General features: G+C 62.6%; 1 protein-coding gene across 1 annotated transcript in view; it reads right to left on the bottom strand.

Moving 5' to 3' along the window:
• ANO1 (anoctamin 1) overlaps window positions 1-17791 on the bottom strand; it is an 80658-nt gene that overhangs the window by 23556 nt on the left and 39311 nt on the right. The window contains 8 exon segments of the mRNA XM_032594949.1: window positions 283-310; window positions 312-355; window positions 1343-1420; window positions 3356-3426; window positions 5541-5568; window positions 5570-5598; window positions 5601-5627; window positions 16633-16793. Coding sequence (XP_032450840.1) covers window positions 283-310; window positions 312-355; window positions 1343-1420; window positions 3356-3426; window positions 5541-5568; window positions 5570-5598; window positions 5601-5627; window positions 16633-16793 — 466 coding nt within the window.

Below are 17791 nucleotides of genomic sequence, written 5' to 3'. Positions count from 1 at the left end.
CCCACCCAGTTTTGTCTCCACGGGGTAAAATTTAGGTTTGAACGACTAATGGCGTAAACGTGTCACTGGAGCGGAAAGCCGTGTGCGGGGACCGTGTACCCGGGCCCGTGGGTCCCCTGGGTCTCTGGTGGGAATCCTGGTCCCCTCCCATCACTCGGGGCCTCCACCCACCCTGCACCCTGGGACGGGAGCAATGTCATGTGATAAGCCGGCTCTGGTTGGGCGAGCACACACTCTCCCCGGGGCTCCCGAACCTATCCGCCTCAGCCTTCCGGAACTTACCATGAAGACAATGGAGACCAGTTGGGACGTAGGCTGGGAACCGATCTCTCCAGGTCAGCTTCACCTTGTCTGTCTACAACAGGAAACAATGTTGGGTAACTGGTGGGAACCGCGCGGAGGAGAGAAGTCTGTGCGCGCGCGGTGGGGCATGGGTGAACGACTTGGACAGACAGAATACTCAGAACACCTTTGAAAAAAAAAAAAAAAAAGCTTGCGGTGAGTGCATGAAAGCAGACGCCTAGGCCTAAAGGAGGGCGTGCGGGGTCTTACCACTATCAGACGATGTCATGTGACAGACAAAAATAGCGTTTAAAACGTGGTTCGTCTGCGTCCAGGGCGTAACAGACCCAAAACACCTTTCTAAAGGAGGCGCTTAGGCCCACGTCGGGAGAGAAGCCTGCGTCTGCGGCCAAAGTCTCCCGTGGAAGGAGAGAAGATCTAAGAGGTCTCGCCTCTGCCACCCAGACCATAAGAGTTATTTTTCCCTCTGCAGGGCAAGCCAAACAGGCAACTAGCATTCCAAGGTAAAAACGCTTGTTGCCGCGTAGCAATGGCGAACCGCGGCGACTCGTGGCCCCAAGGCTCCTGGCTCAGGGACGGCCCCGTCTGGCGGGCCCGTGAGTAGCAGCAGCTGGTCACCAACCCACGAGGTTCCGAGAACGGGGGGGGTTTCGGGACGGGACACGCACGTATCAGGTCAGACGACGCTGGCGAGGGCGCCGCACGGGACGCTGTGCGCTCCGGGGCCGGTGGCATGGTGTTAATGGAAACGCGACAACCGCTGGCAGGCAGCCGTGACAAGCAGGACTCACGAGCTCCAGGCAAGGCCGGAGCTCCTCCCCGCCCCCCGCCCCCCCCCCCCCACGCAGACCCACTGGAGCCATGCAGTGACATCTCAACACACACGGGCACGGCTCGACGGGTGTGGAAGGAAGGCAAAGAGGCGTGAACGTGAGTGTTAAAGAAAAGAACACAACAGACTTCGTGGAGGAAACACACAACGGACTTTGGTCGTCGGCAAACAAGTCAAGACTCGCGTTGCCCCAAAACAGAAAAGTACCAATTTCACCCCCGCCATGGCTGTCTTAACCCTCTGCTTCCATTTGTTTGTGGACTCCTCTGGAATATGCCGGCGCTTCTGGGGGCGGGTGGAGGGAACAAGAGAGCCGTGGGGTGAAGCGCGACGAGGCTCGGAGGCCGCGGGGGCCAGGCCGATTCGGGTTCTGAGCGTTTGCAACCAGTAAGAGATGGCAGCAAAGGTCGGGGACGGGAGACCGGGCTTTCGCGATGGCCTCAGCGGGGAAAGGCTGGCAAGGCTGAAGCGCCCGCTGGGGACGTGGCCACTGTCGTCTCCACGGCGCGCAGCACGCAAAGACAGGTTACTCTGAGCGGTTTACGGCGGCGACGGAAGCCACGCCCAGAAGTGCAAGTTCATAGGCCAAGTAAGGGGTGGGTCTCTTTTTCTCTGGTAACTGAATCTGGTGCCAGAGCTGGGGAACAATTACAACCATAAAGTAGCCACTAGGGGCCCAAGGAAACCGAGGAGAAAATCCGGGGTGTGCCCGCCAGGAGCCTACGGCCCTGGGGTCGCCATCAGAGCCCTGCGTGAAGGAACCAGGTACCTTTGCTGTTCTCACCATCACAGCCAAGAGGCGGAGTGACAGGGTCCGGGAGCGCCCCTGGCACGGCTGCCCAGATCCGCTGTTGGGGCTTGGTTGAGTCCCGCGACCTCAACGGATGTCACGGGTGCCACAGAGCCTATTGCTAAGAGGTGCCACCGTGAAGCCCTGGTGTGGACTGTCTCGGGGCCGCACATCCGACACAGGCTGGGGGTGGGGATGCTGCACGACAGTGAGGTCTGCGGGGCTTCCTGGACGGCGGTGTCCAGGCCTCTCCCTTTAGGAAATGAGTCGAGAGAGCCTGACGGGGCTGATCAAAGCTGCTGGGCACCTGCTCCAGACGCAGCGTGCACGGGATGTGCATTCGTTCTGATTTAACTGAAACAATGACCTCATTTGGGGTGACGACTCACGCCCGTGTGGCTATTTGCAGACTGGAGTCCCACTCAAACCCCAGAGCACGCACCCCCTTCCTGGGTGCAGCGGACTAAGCCGGATTTCTGCCACGTTCCGTAGCTGTGGCCCGAGACCAGGTTCTGGTGCGCTCACTTTATCCCCCAGAGGGACCGTGCCAACGGCCACCTCTGGCCGCTCGAGCAAGCAACCCCATCCGCGTGGCTCAGTACCCTAGGGGCTGGGGGTGTGAGTAGGAAGATAACCCAGGGGTCCGCCTCAGCAGCCCCAGAGGCTGGGGGTGTGAGTGTGGACCGCGGGGCTCAGGGAGCGTCTGCCTCCCACCCTTCAAGACAGACACAAACTTCCCCAGCCGCAGGCGGAGGCTGATGGGGGCCAGCGCCCTGCCCTCCGGGCTTGTTCCAGGCCCGTAAAACACCTTCCTAGAAAAGCCACATGCCTCTAGAGGTGGGCCAGAAATCAGTCTGCAAACACGAGACAGCCCATTTGAATGACAGGTTCGGGGAGAAGCAAGTCCCTGATTTCAACAGGTCGTCATCTTGAGACCAGTGGAGCACTTCTCTCTCGCCCCCACGTCTGGGGGGGGGGAACAGGGACTTGGCCGTGTGCTTAAGGGTGCTGGCTGGGCAACCCCTTCATTCAACACGGAACACAAGGGCTGGACATACTGAATGTCAAGCGTCCTGTGAAAAGCTCCACGGCTCCCTGGCTCCTGTGTTGTTTGGACTTGTTGGTGAGATGCCCCTGGGATAGATCAAGGAGGGGGACCCACAGCAGAGTTCGGAAAACTTCGGCCTGTAGGCCAAACCTGGCCCCTTGCCTGTTTCTACAGATGAGGTTTCACTGGCTCACTTGCCTACCTCTTGTCTACGGCTGCGGTTCACCTACAAACAGAAGAACTGAGCGGTCGTGACCGAGGTCTGCAGAGCCTAAGATATTTACTCTCTGGCCCCTGTCTGGGGTCCGGGCCCTGGTCTCCACCGCCGACGTCTCACAGTGTTTTTATTACTAGGAAAGCCACCTGGGCATGGCCGCCGTACCTCTTTGCTTTTGGATTCTTTCCTAAGTGACTTCTCCAAAACTCTGGCTTCGTATTCGGCTCTGGATGGTCCTGTGGAAAAAACCAAATCCGCGCGGGGCCTCGTTAACTGTGAGTTTGAGAGCCTCGGCCGAGCCCACAAGACAAACTCAGCCCTTGGCCTTGGCGCCCCGTGGGGGCAGTTCGTAGCTGGCTACTGCCCTATGCCCACCCGGGACTCTCCCCCTCGCTGGAACCCCGGCCCCCTGGCGTCCGCGTCCGGGAGGCAGGTCGTGTGTGCGACTGCGGCTCGCCCCCCCCCCCCCCCCCCGCCACCCCACGTTCCCGTTGCGAGCACCCAGCCACGAACTGGCCCCCGAGATGGTTCTGGCGGAGCCGTGGGGTCGGAAGAGACGGCAGTGAGCATCAGCGAGTGCGGGCAGACGAGAGGCGCCGGGCCTCAGGCGAGCCCAGAGCGGGTCAGCGAAGGGGGTGCTGGAAGGAAGAACGAGGTTAAGAGAGGCCCGGAGGAGGGGGAGGAAGCAGAGACCCCTGCCCACAGTGGAAGCCGGGAGCCGGGCAGCTCAGACGCGTCAGTGTGCGAGAAGGTCCCTCTCCCAGGAAGACAGGCCACGGGCAGACAGTGGAGTGACAGAAAAATCCAACCTGACGGCCTCCTTCGGGACACCAGGACGAAAAACAAAGACAAAAAGATCGCGTTACTTTGTGCTGTTTTTTTAAGATAGGCTGCGTCCTCTCGAGATCGTTTTCTCAAGAACTAGGAAGGAGGCAGGTACGCACAGTGGGCGAGGCGGGCGCGGGGGTGGGACCGGCCGTAGCCGTGGCCGCCCGGGTGGCTCCCGCAGCTCGTGGGGTTTTGGGGGCCCCCAAGGGCCGATGTCGGAGACCGGGGGTAAGGGCACGCGGGCCAGCCAACTGTGCTGGCCGCCGGCCCGGGGCTCAGACCCCCACAGAGGAACTGCCTTCCCACCAGTGACCAGCTCCCGGCCAGCTGTGGGGGGCGGGAGGCTCACTCCGGGGAACTCATTCGGGCTGGGCCCTGCTCCATATCTGCTGAGCCTTCAAGACCCCCTCAGACCCACCGAGTGAGGACTATTCCTCAATCTGTATTTGAGAGGCGAGGACACTGAGGCACAGAGACTCGCCCCAGGTCGCAGGGCGAGGGCGGTGCCCGCATCGGGACGGGACCAGCAGCCCGGCCCGAGAGGGCGATCTTGTCTAAGCCGCTGTGGTCCTCTCACCCCCTTGTCTACCGACGGCACAGGCAGCACAGAGGCGGCACCCGGCCTCCCCGGCTGACCAGCGGCGGGCCCTTCAGTCCCAGGAGGGAGCGCGGTGTGTGGAAAACACAGAGGGATGTTCAGAAAATCAGTGGAAAGGATTTCCCCGTCACAGTGAAAGTGCAGGAGAGGCTTCTTTAAAAAAAAAAAAGCACGTAGGGCCGCCTGGTTGCCTCAGTCAGAAGAGCATGTGACTCTTGAACTTGGGGTCGTGCGTTCAAGCCCCATGCTGCGGGCAGAGTTTACTTTAAAGATAAATAACATAGGGGCGCCCGCGGGGCTCAGTCGGTTAAGCGTCCGACTTCTGCTCAGGTCATGATCTCGTGTTCACGGGTTCGAGCCCCGCATCGGGCTCTGTGCTGACGGCTCAGAGCCTGGAGCCTGCTTCTGATTCTGTGTCTCCCCTCATCCCTGCCCTCCCCTGCTTGCACTCTCTCTCAAAATAAAATAAAATAAAATAAAATAAAAACATCAACGAAACCCATAAAAACTAAAAAACAAGAATGCGTTTTATAAAAGGAAGTCGTGGTCGCGGGGCCACACGATGAAGCTCCGTCCTGTGCTGCAGCTGTGTGTGGGGGCCGCTTTCCTCTTTAGTCCCTCCCACCGCCCCCAGGGAATTCTGGCCGGAGCTACTGACCCGGGGCGGGGCAGTGGCCAGGGGCTTTGGGGCAGGGGTCTCCCCAGCCAGGCCTGACTGCAGGCAAAGAGGATGGCCGGCCCTCCCAGACCCTCCAGGCCGCCCCAGACGTGACGGGGTCAGTGCGGGGAGCCTGGGCACGTCCACGGGAGCTTCGAGATCACAGACCCGAGCAGAGCCCGCGATCTCAGGCTCCCCTGTGAGTCCCCAGGAGGCGACCGGCTGGGGGCAGGGGTGCGGCGTGGGGATCGCAGGGACAAACCCGCTCACCTCCTCTTCCTCGAAGCCGGTGATGGTCCCAGCGGTAATTGAGCCGCATCTGTTCCGCTTCCAGTGTTCCATGAAGGTGGCGGCTGCAGGCAGGGAGGGAAGGCAGAGTCTGGACGACACAAGGGCACTCAATCGTCCTCTGCACCATCTGGCCAGCGAGGGTGACGACATTCTGGACCGAGACCTTCACGCGAGTTCACCTGTTCTGCCTTCCCTCAGACCCCACAGGACAGGGACGCTCACTCTCCCATTTTACAGATGGAAAAACCGAGGCACAGGAAATCGAGTCCCGGCCAAGGTTACTCAGCCAGCCAGGGAGGGGCCAGGCAGGCTGGTCCCAGAGCCTGTGCTCCTAACATCCTGCTCCGTCAATCCTGAGCACCCCGGGTCACAGGTGGGCGTCTTGAGGTCACAACGGGCGCAGCATGGGCCAAGGTCACTCGCTCCAGCTTCACGGCCGCGTAGACAGTCTGACTGGCTGAGCTGCACTCTTAGCTGTAATCCCAACAGACTAGACACAGTTCAAACGCTGCCTCCTCCAGGAAGCCCCTGATCATCCCCCTCAGTGTCAGAGAAAACCCAACTCTTCTTGGACCTCTCTTGCTCACGGTGTCCACACCACCTTCCATATGATCCTATCCGGACGGTGGCCCTTCCGCGGAGTGGCGCTCGGTGAATGAATGAATGGCTCTTAGCGCACAACAGTGGGGAATCATCTATTATCAACGACCCTCCTCCCCGAACGACAGTCAGCGGAGGCTGAGGGCTGGAGGGATGATAAGGGCGGTCATCACGTCAATCCGAGCTCTGAGCTCGCGGGTGCCTGGCACTGTCTTGAGACCTGTCACAGGAAGTAGTGACCCTATTTAAACCTCCCGGGGGTGCCTGGGTGGCTCAAATGTCCGACTTTGGCTCAGGTCATGATCTCACGGTTGATGAGTTCGAGCCCCACATTGGGCTCCTCACTAATGGTGCAGAGCCTGCTTGGGATTCTCTCTCTCTCATCTCTCTCTCCTCTCTCTTCTCCTCTCTCTGTGCCTCCCCGACTTGGTCACGCTCTCTCCCCTCTCTCAAATACATAAATGAACTTAAAAAACCCCCCAAGAAACAAGAAAACCCCAAACCCTCCCACAGTCATCAGAGGAAGGAGTGCTGTTTCCTTCTCTGGGTTTCCAGAGGAGGAAACTGAGGCCCAGAGGAACTTAAATGGCTTGTCTGGTAAGCGGCGGGGTCAAGATGGAAATAAAGTGAGATGTGCCGCTGTGAACCTCTGGGCGAGCCCAGCAGTGAGCTCCGTCACCAGGAAGGGATGCGGCCTCGGAACAGGCAAGGAGGGGGTCTGAGTCTGAATCAGTTTCAGGTTCAGAGGGCTTTCATTCATCTAGAAGCGCCCCCCTCCGTCCAGAAGCGCCACTCTCTGTCCAGAAGTACACCCCTCCATCTAGAAGTGCCCCCCTCTGTCCACAAGCGCCCCCCTCCGTCCAGAAGTACCCCCCTCTGCATTAAGGAGGCGTCAGAACAGGGCCTCTGAGTTTGCACTTGTCTGTGCACAGTGGGTGTGCTTTCGGTATGAGCTGCTGAACCAGCCGGGCCCAGCCAGGAACCAGGAACCTCTCCAGGTCTTTCAAATGGGGGTGATTTCATCGTGGGAGCCGGCCGCCTAGCCAGCGGGAGAGCCCAGGAGACAAGGGCGGAGGTGAGCGGCCGGAACTCAGCAACAGGAGGCCGCTGGCTGGGCAGGTCAGGAGGGGGGACGAGAGGCTGTGCTGTCAGAGCCCCACTGGGCCACCCCCGAGCAGCCAGCGTCACAGTGTGGGGGGGGGGGCTTCCCGTGGGTGTCAGAGCCACAGAGCCGCAAAAGCCTCTGCCGGAGATGCCCCGGTAAGCAGGGGACGCGGGCAGAAGTACCCATCCCTCCCTCGGACCCGCCCTCTGATCTCCAGGGCCTTCCCGTTGGCGATACGGGGCACGGGAAAGTGAGGAAGCTGCAGAGACGGCCCCCGCGGGCTACCGAGGTGCGTCCAGCAACCACATGCTGAGCAGCGTGGCCGTGGCCGTGGCTGCTGGGAGAAAGCTGGGCCGGGCGGGCCAGGCTGAGGACCGCACTATCTCCCAGGAAGGAAGACACGAGGGGGTTTCTCCACCCGACGCCCGTTCTGGAAGGCACCGTCACGCCTCTGTCCTGCCCGCCGGCCCGTGGCAACCCCTCCTCTCAGTGCTCAGGCCGAGCGAGCGTGGGAACGTGCAGAAGGGCTGACGGCGCACCCCCGAGGGTGGGCCTGTTGACCCGCCCCGTCCGGCCTCCCGTGTCCTCCCTGTTCCCAGTGCTGGCCCTCCCCACCTCCGCCTCTGGGGCCCCACCTGCCCGTGTGCTAACACCACCACGGGCTCAGGAGGACTCCCCTCTACTGGCGCCCTGTGCTCGTCAAGTCACCGCGTGTTAGCCCGGACCCTCGCAACCCACGCCACGCAGTAGGAAGGATTGCTATCCGCGGATTTACCAACGACCACACAGACGCAGGAGGTTGAATGCCATGCCCAAGGTCAACTGCAGGACAACAGCAGGGCTGGGATTTGAACCCGATCCTGTTTGGCCCCAGCATCTACACTTAAACCTGACCGGCCCTCTGTACGGACACTTGCTCGTCTTTAAAGGGAATAATAATCACAGCGAAAAGAAGTCTGATGACTGGCCAAACTTGTACTGTCGTTTTATGGACATTTTATGGATGAGGAAACAAAGGCACAGAGAGTTTAACGACTTTGCCCAAGGTCACCTGGTATTTGAGAGAGAGACAGAGTGAGAGCAGGGGGGGCAGAGAGAGGGAGAGACACAGAATCCGAAGCAGGCTCCAGGCTCTGAGCTGTCAGCACAGAGCCCCACGCGGGGCTCGAACCCACGAGCCGTGAGATCATGACCTGAGCCGAAGTCGGATGCTTCACCGACAGAGCCACCCAGGCGCCCCCGATCTTTTTTTTTTTAATGTTTCCTTATTTATTTGGAGAGAGCGAGCGAGTGAGTGGGAAGGGCAGTGAGAGACGGGAGAGAGAATTCCAAGCAGGATCTATGATGTCAGCTGTGAGATCATGACCTGAGCTGAGATCGAGAGTCGGCCGCTCAACCGACTGAGCCGCCCAGGTGCTGTGACATCTTAGGACAGATACTAGGACCCTCTCCCAGAGGTATCTGGGTCAAGGACCAAGACTGGAGCCCGATGGCCAGAGTGCGTTTGGTATACAGACCAGCCTCATGTGGCTTCGCTTATGTCTAAGAATAAAAACATTATATAAAATAATTAATTTCCTGCTTCTTTAAACCTTGGAAGCATTGGCACCAGGAGGCTGGAGCTGTGGGGAGACCGTCGTTCGTCAAAGGCTGGGTGCACCTTCTCCACTTGGCCACAGACCCCACCAGGCCCCGCTGCTGGACCCTGGCACTGAGGCTGTCGCTCCAGCTTTGGAGCCAAGGGGTAGAGTCATTGCGGACTTCAGGCCTGGCCGGCAGCAGGGGATGAGAGGGCTCACGCTGTGCCCGGGGGCAGTCCCGGGGTCTCAGCTCAAGGGACACTGTGAACGACTGGGCTCACAGGCGAGTGCCCGTCCTTCTGTCCTTCCCAACTGTGCTCTGAGCCCCGCCCCCCCCCGACCACGCGGACAGCAGTGGGTCTCGTGAGGTTCCCTCGCTTCCCGCGAGGTTTGTGCCAGCGTGACAAGGGGGTCACGTCGCACAGACGTGATGTGAGCCCCGCCAGTGTCTGCACGCCCCGTCTCTTCCCACCCCAGCCTCAAGGCCTCCAGGCGGGGATAACACACCCCTCTTTACGGGTGCCCCAACTGAGGCTCTGAGCCATCCGGTGACTGGTTCATCAGGGGCAGAAAACCGGACCCCGAACAGATGCCAAGATGGGCCGGGTCGGGGTGGGGGCCTCCCCCCCCCCCCATCTGAGGGCAAGCCGTGTGCTGAATGTGGTCAGGGCGCAAAAGGATGGCCAGCGGGCCCAAGACAAGCCCAGGTCCCCGAAATCCAGAGCCCGGAGGACAGCAGGGCACGAAGACAGACGCCTAAGAGGGAGTCAGGCCAGGACGGAAGCAGGCGCTCGAGCTATAATTCTTCTTTCTTCAAACATTTGTCTTTGTGACACAATGGTCGACAAACACATACTTGTAGGGGAGCCCGGAGGCAGCAGGTGAGCACGGGACGCGGGAGCCACCCTGGATCAAATCCAGGTGTGAGCCTGGGCACATGACCACCCCCCGCCCCTGCCCCCTGCAGCACCCCCTCCCCCCGTCTACACTGGGGGCTCGATCACAGAGCCTACTCTGGGGGCCTCACGACCCCCGAGGATCGTTCCCAGGACCTGGCTCTCGTGGAAGGATCGCCACCGTGTCTGGGTGGGATAAACGGCCACATATGGTATGGTTTCACTTACAGGAAACACCCGGAGTATTTACTGGTAAATCCGTAGAGACAGAAGGTGGATCGGTGGTTGCCAAGGGCGGGGGGGGGGGGGGGGGTAAGGTGGGGAGGCGGAAGGGGAGCTTGTTAAAACTCAGATTCCAGGGCACCACGGAATCTGCATTCTGAACAAGCCCAGCAGGCCGCCCGTACGCAGGCAGGCGGGGGTCTGAAGCGCCGACCCGTCCGTCTGTCCTCCCAAACCTTTGCCACCTGCTCCCCAGCCCATCCCTGGGTGTCAGTCCCCGGGGCCCTGGGGCAGGCAGGGCTCCGCGTCAGCCCAGGCGCGTCCTCCTTGAAATGCCACCCACAAGAACTCCTCCGCGTGGGGACCAGAGGCGCACCCCCTGAGAGCCGCGGGTCCGGCAGATGGACCTTGAAAACGCCCGTGACCGCTCAGCGGGGGACGGGGCTCGGGCGCGAAGGCCCCCAGCCCTTCGTTTCCTCACTGAGTCACCAGGCACCGTACTTGCTCGCCCCGAACAAGGGTTAACTCGCGAGCGGACACTGGCCGTATCGCTCTCCCGACACCCCCTCCCTGCTGGCTTGGGGGCTCGACCGGCCCAGCCCAGCCCCCGGATGTCAATCACATCTCCGCCATTTCATTAAGGTCAGGGCCACCTTTCTGAGCCTTCTTGCAGCCGGGCTCAAATCAAACAACCTGCTTTGTGCTGCACGGAACTGACAAGCAGTTAAAACCCCATCATTATGCCGTAATTCCGAAAATTGATCCCAGCAAGTAGCTAAGCGGGGCTCCGAGCTGCTTTGTGGGGCACCTCATCGGAGGCTTTGAAATGTCACAAATCCCAGGCGGCAGGGAGCTGACGCCTCTGGGCCCCGCGTGTCAGCGCAGGGGCACGCGGACCCCACTGCGGAGCGACGTGAAGTTAGAGCAGCGGGAGGGGACACGGCCCGGCTCCCGCTACGGGCCGTGGCAGGTCTGGTGGGCTCTGCCATTGTGCCAGCAGAAACGTCAGCAGCCGGGGGACACAAGAAAGGACACAAGAAAGAAGACCACCGGTGGAAAAACGATCCCCTAGATGGAAACGAACAAAAGGCTGAACGAGGAATTTAAAAGAAAACGAACCTCGCGGTCTCGGCCAATTACGCGTGACGGCGACTGTGCAGAGGGCCAGGGCCGAGGGGGCGTCTCCTTCTGCCTCCCTGCGCCAGCGGGGGCTGGGCCGCACCTCCCGTGCCCCAGCCCTCCCACACGCCCCACCCCCCCCGCCCCGGCTCTTTCCTGTGGCTTCTGTCTCAATTCACCATAAGCTCCTTTCTTCCTAAAGTAAGTGCTCCATGGGAGTGGTGTGGCCTTTTGTTATTTCGCCCCCAAATGGGAGTGTGTATGCTGAACTTGCACTTGACAGACGGGCGCGTTGTCGTCTCTCTGTGGTGGGAAATGAAGCTGGGAAGGTGTAGGCGGGGGGGGGGGGGGCAGCCAGCAGGAACACAGATTTGCCCCTTTCCGTACATCTTGGGGGGGGCGGGGTGGACGCATATTTGGTCTATCTATCAAGGGCCGGCCGACACCTTTGGGGCTACAGAGTGGCACTGCCCTGCCCCTAGTAGGTGCTCAAAGAAGCGTGAGAGGAGCAGGCTGGCCTCCCTGCGCAGGTGGCAGAATTTGACGAGATCCCCGCAGGGCCGGCCGGCTGATGGGGCCAATCACACCCTCTCTGTGCTGCAGCGTCCCCATCAGAGAGTGACCCACCGACCCCTTCCCCCGCCCTGCTCCAGGTGCTGTTGGGACGGCACTGAGTCAACCCACAGCAGGGCCCTCTCCCGGGGTCTGGCACACAGTCCAGCCCTCGGGGCAGGTCCTGAGGGGAGGGAGCATATTTGGGGCAGATGGGGAAGCTGTCCAGGTGAGAGCAAATCTGGGGCAATGCCATCGGGAACGAGGAAGGCCCGTGTGGAGCCCGCGTGTCGGTGGGAGAGGTTCACGGTGCAGGCAGAGGGAGGAGGGAGGAGGGGCCAAGGAGGGGGCTGGAGAATCGGGAGGCGAGGGCTCAGGTTCTGCACCTGCCTCTTCTTTCTGGTTCGCCAGAAAGCCTGGACAGCGGCCTCAGTGTGCTCATCTGTCAAATGGGGTCAGCAAGCCGCCTACCTTGCTACGGCCACTGGGGGCATTACTGAGCACAGCAGCTAAGCTGCTGGCACGGTGCCTGGTGGAGAGCAGGTCCCCCCTGAACGGGGTAAGTGACGTGTTTGACAGAGGCCCCCAAGCACGGGGTGAGGGATCACACTGGAGCTCCAAGCCTGCCAGGGTTTCAAGAACAAGTGTTCGCTGAGCCAACGTACGCTGACACAACGCGACAGCCAGCACCAGGCACGGGCCCGACGGTGTCCACCAGGAATGACGCACCCAACGTTCCCAGCGACCCCCAGGGTGGCTTGCATCATGATCCCCATTTTACAGATGGGGAGCCTGGGGCCCAGAGAGCAGAAGCAACTTGCCTGAGGTCACACAGCTGGTGGGTGACTGAGCGGGGGAGACCCGACCCCGGGTCTGGCCCGAGAAGTGGTGCCCTTAACCTCTCGACTGTAATGCGACCAGCCCGGTGCAGGGCCGACCCGGCTGAGTGTGGGATGGGACCCAAGCGTCAAGCCTGTGCAAGCTCTGCTCCACCGGGTTTGGGGGGGGGGGGGCACTGCCAGATGCACCTGCCAGGGGCACCTTCCCAGCTCGCAGCAGCCCGGGAGGCCGTGCGCCCAGCCAGCAGGTGTCCCAGGCTCCGCCTGGGGCTTCCTGGGACCAGACCGGAGAGGTGGGGGGCGGTGGGGGGGTGGGGGGGGAGCGGCCCAGCGCTGATGGTCTGGAGGGAGCCCAGCGTGAGAACCACGGGGAAGCTGTTTCAGGCCGAGACCCTCGGCTCAGGCATGCGGGACAGACGAGCCCAGGGCCGCTGCCGCTCGGGAGCAGGGGCCGGGCTGGGCCTGGGCGGGGGCTCCCGGGAGCCAGGGTGGATGGACAGTCCCGGATACGCTCTGTCGCCCGAGTGTGCACGGGCTGCAGGTGCCCACCGAGCGAGGGACGAGTCTGACCGCCGGGCGCTGGCTGGCCCACCCTTCCCGGACTCGGGCGCGACCTGTGTCCGCTCTGGGGTGACTGCCCGGGAGAAGAAGTGCAGCGCCCCACGCACGTTTGCACATTTGCACCGCTCCCAGCGGGCGGCCGGCGGAGGCGCTGGTACCGCGTAAGACGACGCCTGTGATGCCAGGAAGCCAACGGAGCTCTCGGGGAGTTTTGGCAGGACCCCGTCTCTGGACACCTGGTACCGACACCTTTCGGCCGGAAACACGGTCGTTACGGCTCAAGACGGTTCATTTCTGCACCGAGCGCGCCGGTACCTCTGCTCCCGCCCCCTGCCTGGGAACAGTCTCTCACTGGGCAGGGAGAAAACGGACACAAAGTGCTGCTTTGCCGAGGAGAAATGCCGGCCACCTATAAATTACGATCTGTTCCGCGATCTGTTCGGAGAGGCTCGCGGAAGCAGGCGTGTCGCGGGCTGGCCATCAGATGCCCGTGCTCCAGGAACCCCGGGGGGCCTGCTTGCTCCCCATCCAGAGGCCACGCCCGGGACAGGCAAAACCCCAGGAGGCCGACGCCCTTACAGGCCTTGTCACGAGTAGAGGGGGGGGACGCTCTAACTGTACCGCTCGTGCGTCACAAGAAACCAGCCCAGCCACGCCTGCCGGCTTCTCCTCAACCGTCGGGAACGGCCCGCGTGAGAGAGGAAACAAAGGCCCGAGTCCTTTCTCTGCAGAGTCACCTGGAGTCTGGGGGCTGGGCTCCTCTCAGAGCGCCCCTCGAGGGGAAGTGGGTTGGGTGGGACAGCACCGGCAGCCCGGGGCTGGGGAGGGAGGCGACACAGTCTCCCGACGGCTGCTGACCCTTCCTACGGGCCCCCTCCCTGCTCGGGCCGTGCTGTGCCTCCCTCAGGATAACCCGCTTCTCACCATGGGCCCGAGCACCTGCCGCGGAGCTCGCTGTGGTGACGAGCGTGACCACACGCTGTCCCCACTGCAGCTGGGTTGGCCCTCCCTTCACTTTTTTCCAAGCCGTCCCTGTATCTGCTGCTCGGACTCCAGAATGGGACACAGGCACACCTTTGGCAACAGCAGGGCCGACGGCACTGGCTTCCGATCCGTCCCGGTGAGAACACGGGCCCTGGCTGGGCTTCTGGGATCCTCCTGCACCCTTCCCCGCTTGCCTCCCTGCCCCCAGCAGACCCCTTCACCCGGCCCCGCATCCCCGCCACAGGGCCTTTGCACATGCTGCTCCCACTTGCCTCCTCGATTGTAACCTTCCAAGGGCAGCGGACACATCAGTTTTGCCTCCCAGGCTTCCCCGAACACGGGGCAGCCCCCCTCGCCAGGCACCGTCATAACACATCTTCTCTACTTCTCACGCTAGCCACCCGCGTGGTAAGCACCCCCAGTGGGGTGCGAGGCCGGCGGCGGACCCCTACTGGCTCACTACGCGCTCAGCGTCGGCCGAGGCTCCGCACCCCGGTGCCTCTGACCCTTGCCACGTGGCTTCTGGGGCGAGGTGGGGAAGAGGTGGGGCTGGAGTCCGAGTCCCGAGGGGGGTTTAAATGCCCGCTGGGCAGCATGGGCCGACAGTCAGAGGGGCACTGAGCCACCTCCGAGCAGCTCAGGAGCTCGGCACTGCTCACGGGTCACCCTACGGACCGCTGGGGGGTGCCGGCCTGGCCGCCACGCAGGCCCGGGAACCCCGAACGGGTGAGTAGAGCCAGGGGCCCACGTGGAGGGTGCTTGTTGGGAACCACCCCCTGACCAAGCGGGCAGAGGTGGGGGCTGCAGCGTCGGGCCCGGGGCACGAGGCACGAGGCCTCGGGGAGGGAGGCCCCCGGACAGGGGCTCCTGCTAAGGCCACCAAGCGGCTCTCTAGATTCGAGGGTGGGTGGGGGGTCTACACAGCACCTAAGGGGAGACGGTCCAGCTCACATCCTCACCGGGACCCATCCCACAGCTGGCGGCCACTCCAGTCGCCCTGACCCCGTTTCCAGCAAATGCAGAAATGTACCAGAGGAACCGGGCCCGATTCCCCCGAGACGCCTCTCAGCCCGCCCCCCTCCCCTCCCCGCCCCCGGACGCCCGGCGCTCCCGGACCTCGCCGAGGATTCTCTCAACCCACCTTGGGTTGAACAGACTCTCGTGGGCAGGGGAGGAGGCTGCCGGGCCGTGCAGGGGGCGGGTTCAGGGCCCGGTGAGGATGTCGGCAACGTGCAGCCCGGGCACCGGCTTCTGCTCTGCCAGCGGAGGCTGGCTCCTCCGCCTGTCGTCCCTTCTCTCCTGCCGCGACAGACCTCCCCAGGCACCCCCGGGGCAGCTGCCGAGTCGGGAAGCACGAGGTCCCCGCCTTCGAGGATTCCGAGATTCCGAAGAATCCTCCCGAATGGAGGGCTCCGGTGCGTCTGTGACGACCCCACTCCGCTTAGCAATGAACCGCCCGCAGCCGGATTCTCCGTCTGACCGATCCTCACGGATCTAGGTCACGCTGACGGGCAAAAAACCACAACACACGCCTGGCTGGCGGGCGGCAGCCTCTGTCCCCACGTGCAGAATAAGCAGCTTCTCAGCCCATCCCTGCCCTCGCCTGCCCACCGTGCACGGGGACAATACCGAGCGCGCGGAGCCCCCGGAGGGGGCCCTTCAGCAGCAACGTGAGCTCCGGGAGGCACCGGCCGGGCTGTCCCCAGGCCTCCCTGTCTCTACGCCGAGTCCCCACACCACAGGTGCTCAGCATCTCTGCCTTCAACGTCTTTAGAACCCAGCTCGAGGGGCTCACACCTCTTCCAGGAAGTCTGTCCTGACTTCCTCCTCCAGGGCTCTGGACCCGTAGCTCCTGTGCCCAGCTCCATCCCCTACTAGATGGGAGCCCCCGGAGGCGAGGACCAGGGCTCCGGCACCCGGGGGACAGATCAGCACGCTGCTGCCCAGGGCCCGAATCCCAATCGCCAATCCCGATCCTCCACTGGTAAAGCTGTGACACAGGGCCACAGAGAAGCGAACGGGCCAGTCTGCTAATCCAAACCACCTGCCAAATGCACCCAACCGCCACGAAGCATCCCGGAGGAGGAGCTGAGTGCCCTGGACTAGGGTGGCAACCGGAGTCCAGAGGGCACAGGCTCTGGAAACAGGACAGACCCACCCCTTGGATGCTTAGGAGCTCAGTGATCTTGGGAAAGCCACACCAACTGTCTCTAGGCCTTGGCGTCCTTCCCTGTTGGGTGGGCACGCGGACCCTGCAGGGAGGCTCTGAGGATCTAACGTGCGATGTGCCCCGGGGCCTGGCCCCGTCAGCCTTCCCAGCATCCCCTGGCACTCCGGGTTCTGAGGCACCTGCCTTCCTGGGCCAATGATCCCGGTCCCGGGCGAGAGGGCTGCTTCTAAGAGCAGAGAGCCCCTTCCTCAGCTTTGCACAAGGGGCTGGTGGCTGGGTCGGGAGAACCAGTCTGCCTCTGGGACACAGCCCAACGCGGGGCGTAATCTCCCCCGACTCTCCCTCCCACGTTCGATGATCTCGAGGAGAAGGAAGGAAATAGAGGGGCCCGTCCAGAGTGCCCCTGCCCCCCAGAGCCGGGCGGCGGCTCTCTGCTTACCCCAGAGGGCCATGAAGACGGAGAAGAACACGGTGGCGGGGTTGTCGAAGAGGTGGCTGGCCCGGGCCGTGGCGCACGCCGAGCTCATCTTCCAGTAGCTGCAGGTCTTGTCGCACAGCGGGCACATGGTGATGTTGTGTCTCTGGTCACACATCTCCATGCTGGAAGAGAGGGGACAGCCTGCCAGTCCCCGGGCCAGGACGCGCAGGGCCTCTGCCCGCGCGGGCCGGACGCCTGCTCACGCTGAGATACGATATTCGAAGGCCATCGGCCGTGTGAGCGGGAAGCTGCAAGAGCGTCGTCTGGCCCAGACCGGCTTTGGGGGACGATGAGACTCCCGCGTCCACTGACGGAGGAAGGAGTCCAGAGAAGGGACGGTACTTGCTTTGGGCCACACAGCAGAGCGGGGACGGGGTCCCGGTCTCTGTCTGTAGAGCCCGTGCCGTGCCCGGCTCTCGCCTCCTGCTCCCGGGTCCTCCTTTGACTATTCCCCGCCCTCTGTGCCCCTGGCCAGGCCTCCAGCCCCAGACCTCAGTTTCTCCTCCTGGAAGATGAGGAGAGGGGGCCGGAGTAAGGCCCTCCCGGCTCTGGCCTGCCCTGAACTTTCTCCTCCCTGCCGGCCCGGACGAGGCACCGAGCCAGGAATAGACACCAGGCAGGAGTGCTCATTCCCAGGGGCTGAAGTGGAGGATGGGTTTCAGTGGTTTGTTTCTGGCTACACAACGGACTCATGTGCAGAATCGTGCCCGGCCCACAGCAGTCGGTGTTTAATCAAACACCCGCTGGAAGGCTCCCGTCGACCCTCCTCTGCCCGGCGCACAGGGGGGCCTTCTGGCTCACTTCTCAGTTACCCTCAGCAGCTGTGAAAACAGCGCGAATACAATGTGTGTGCCAGGCACGTCCGAGGCACCGGAGATGCAAAGACGAATCAGAGCAAGGCTGCTGCCTCGGGGCACCTGGGGGAGCGAGCGCGCGTGCGTGGGGGGCAGGGGGGGACGGCACACGCGGGCGCTGGGCAGCGTGGCCCCCCGAGCCAGCCGGCTCTGCCTTTGGGCCTAGCCTCTAGCGTTTGTCATCTGTGCGGCCTGGGGCAGGTTACTCGAACTCCTTGGGCCTCAGTTTCCCCACCCGTATCGGGGGCGGGGGGGTGTGTGTGCTG

The sequence above is a fragment of the Lynx canadensis genome, chromosome D1 (genome assembly GCF_007474595.2).
Source record: "Lynx canadensis isolate LIC74 chromosome D1, mLynCan4.pri.v2, whole genome shotgun sequence".
Taxonomy (NCBI): Eukaryota; Metazoa; Chordata; class Mammalia; order Carnivora; family Felidae; genus Lynx; species Lynx canadensis.
This window is presented reverse-complemented; position numbering and strand designations above follow the sequence as displayed.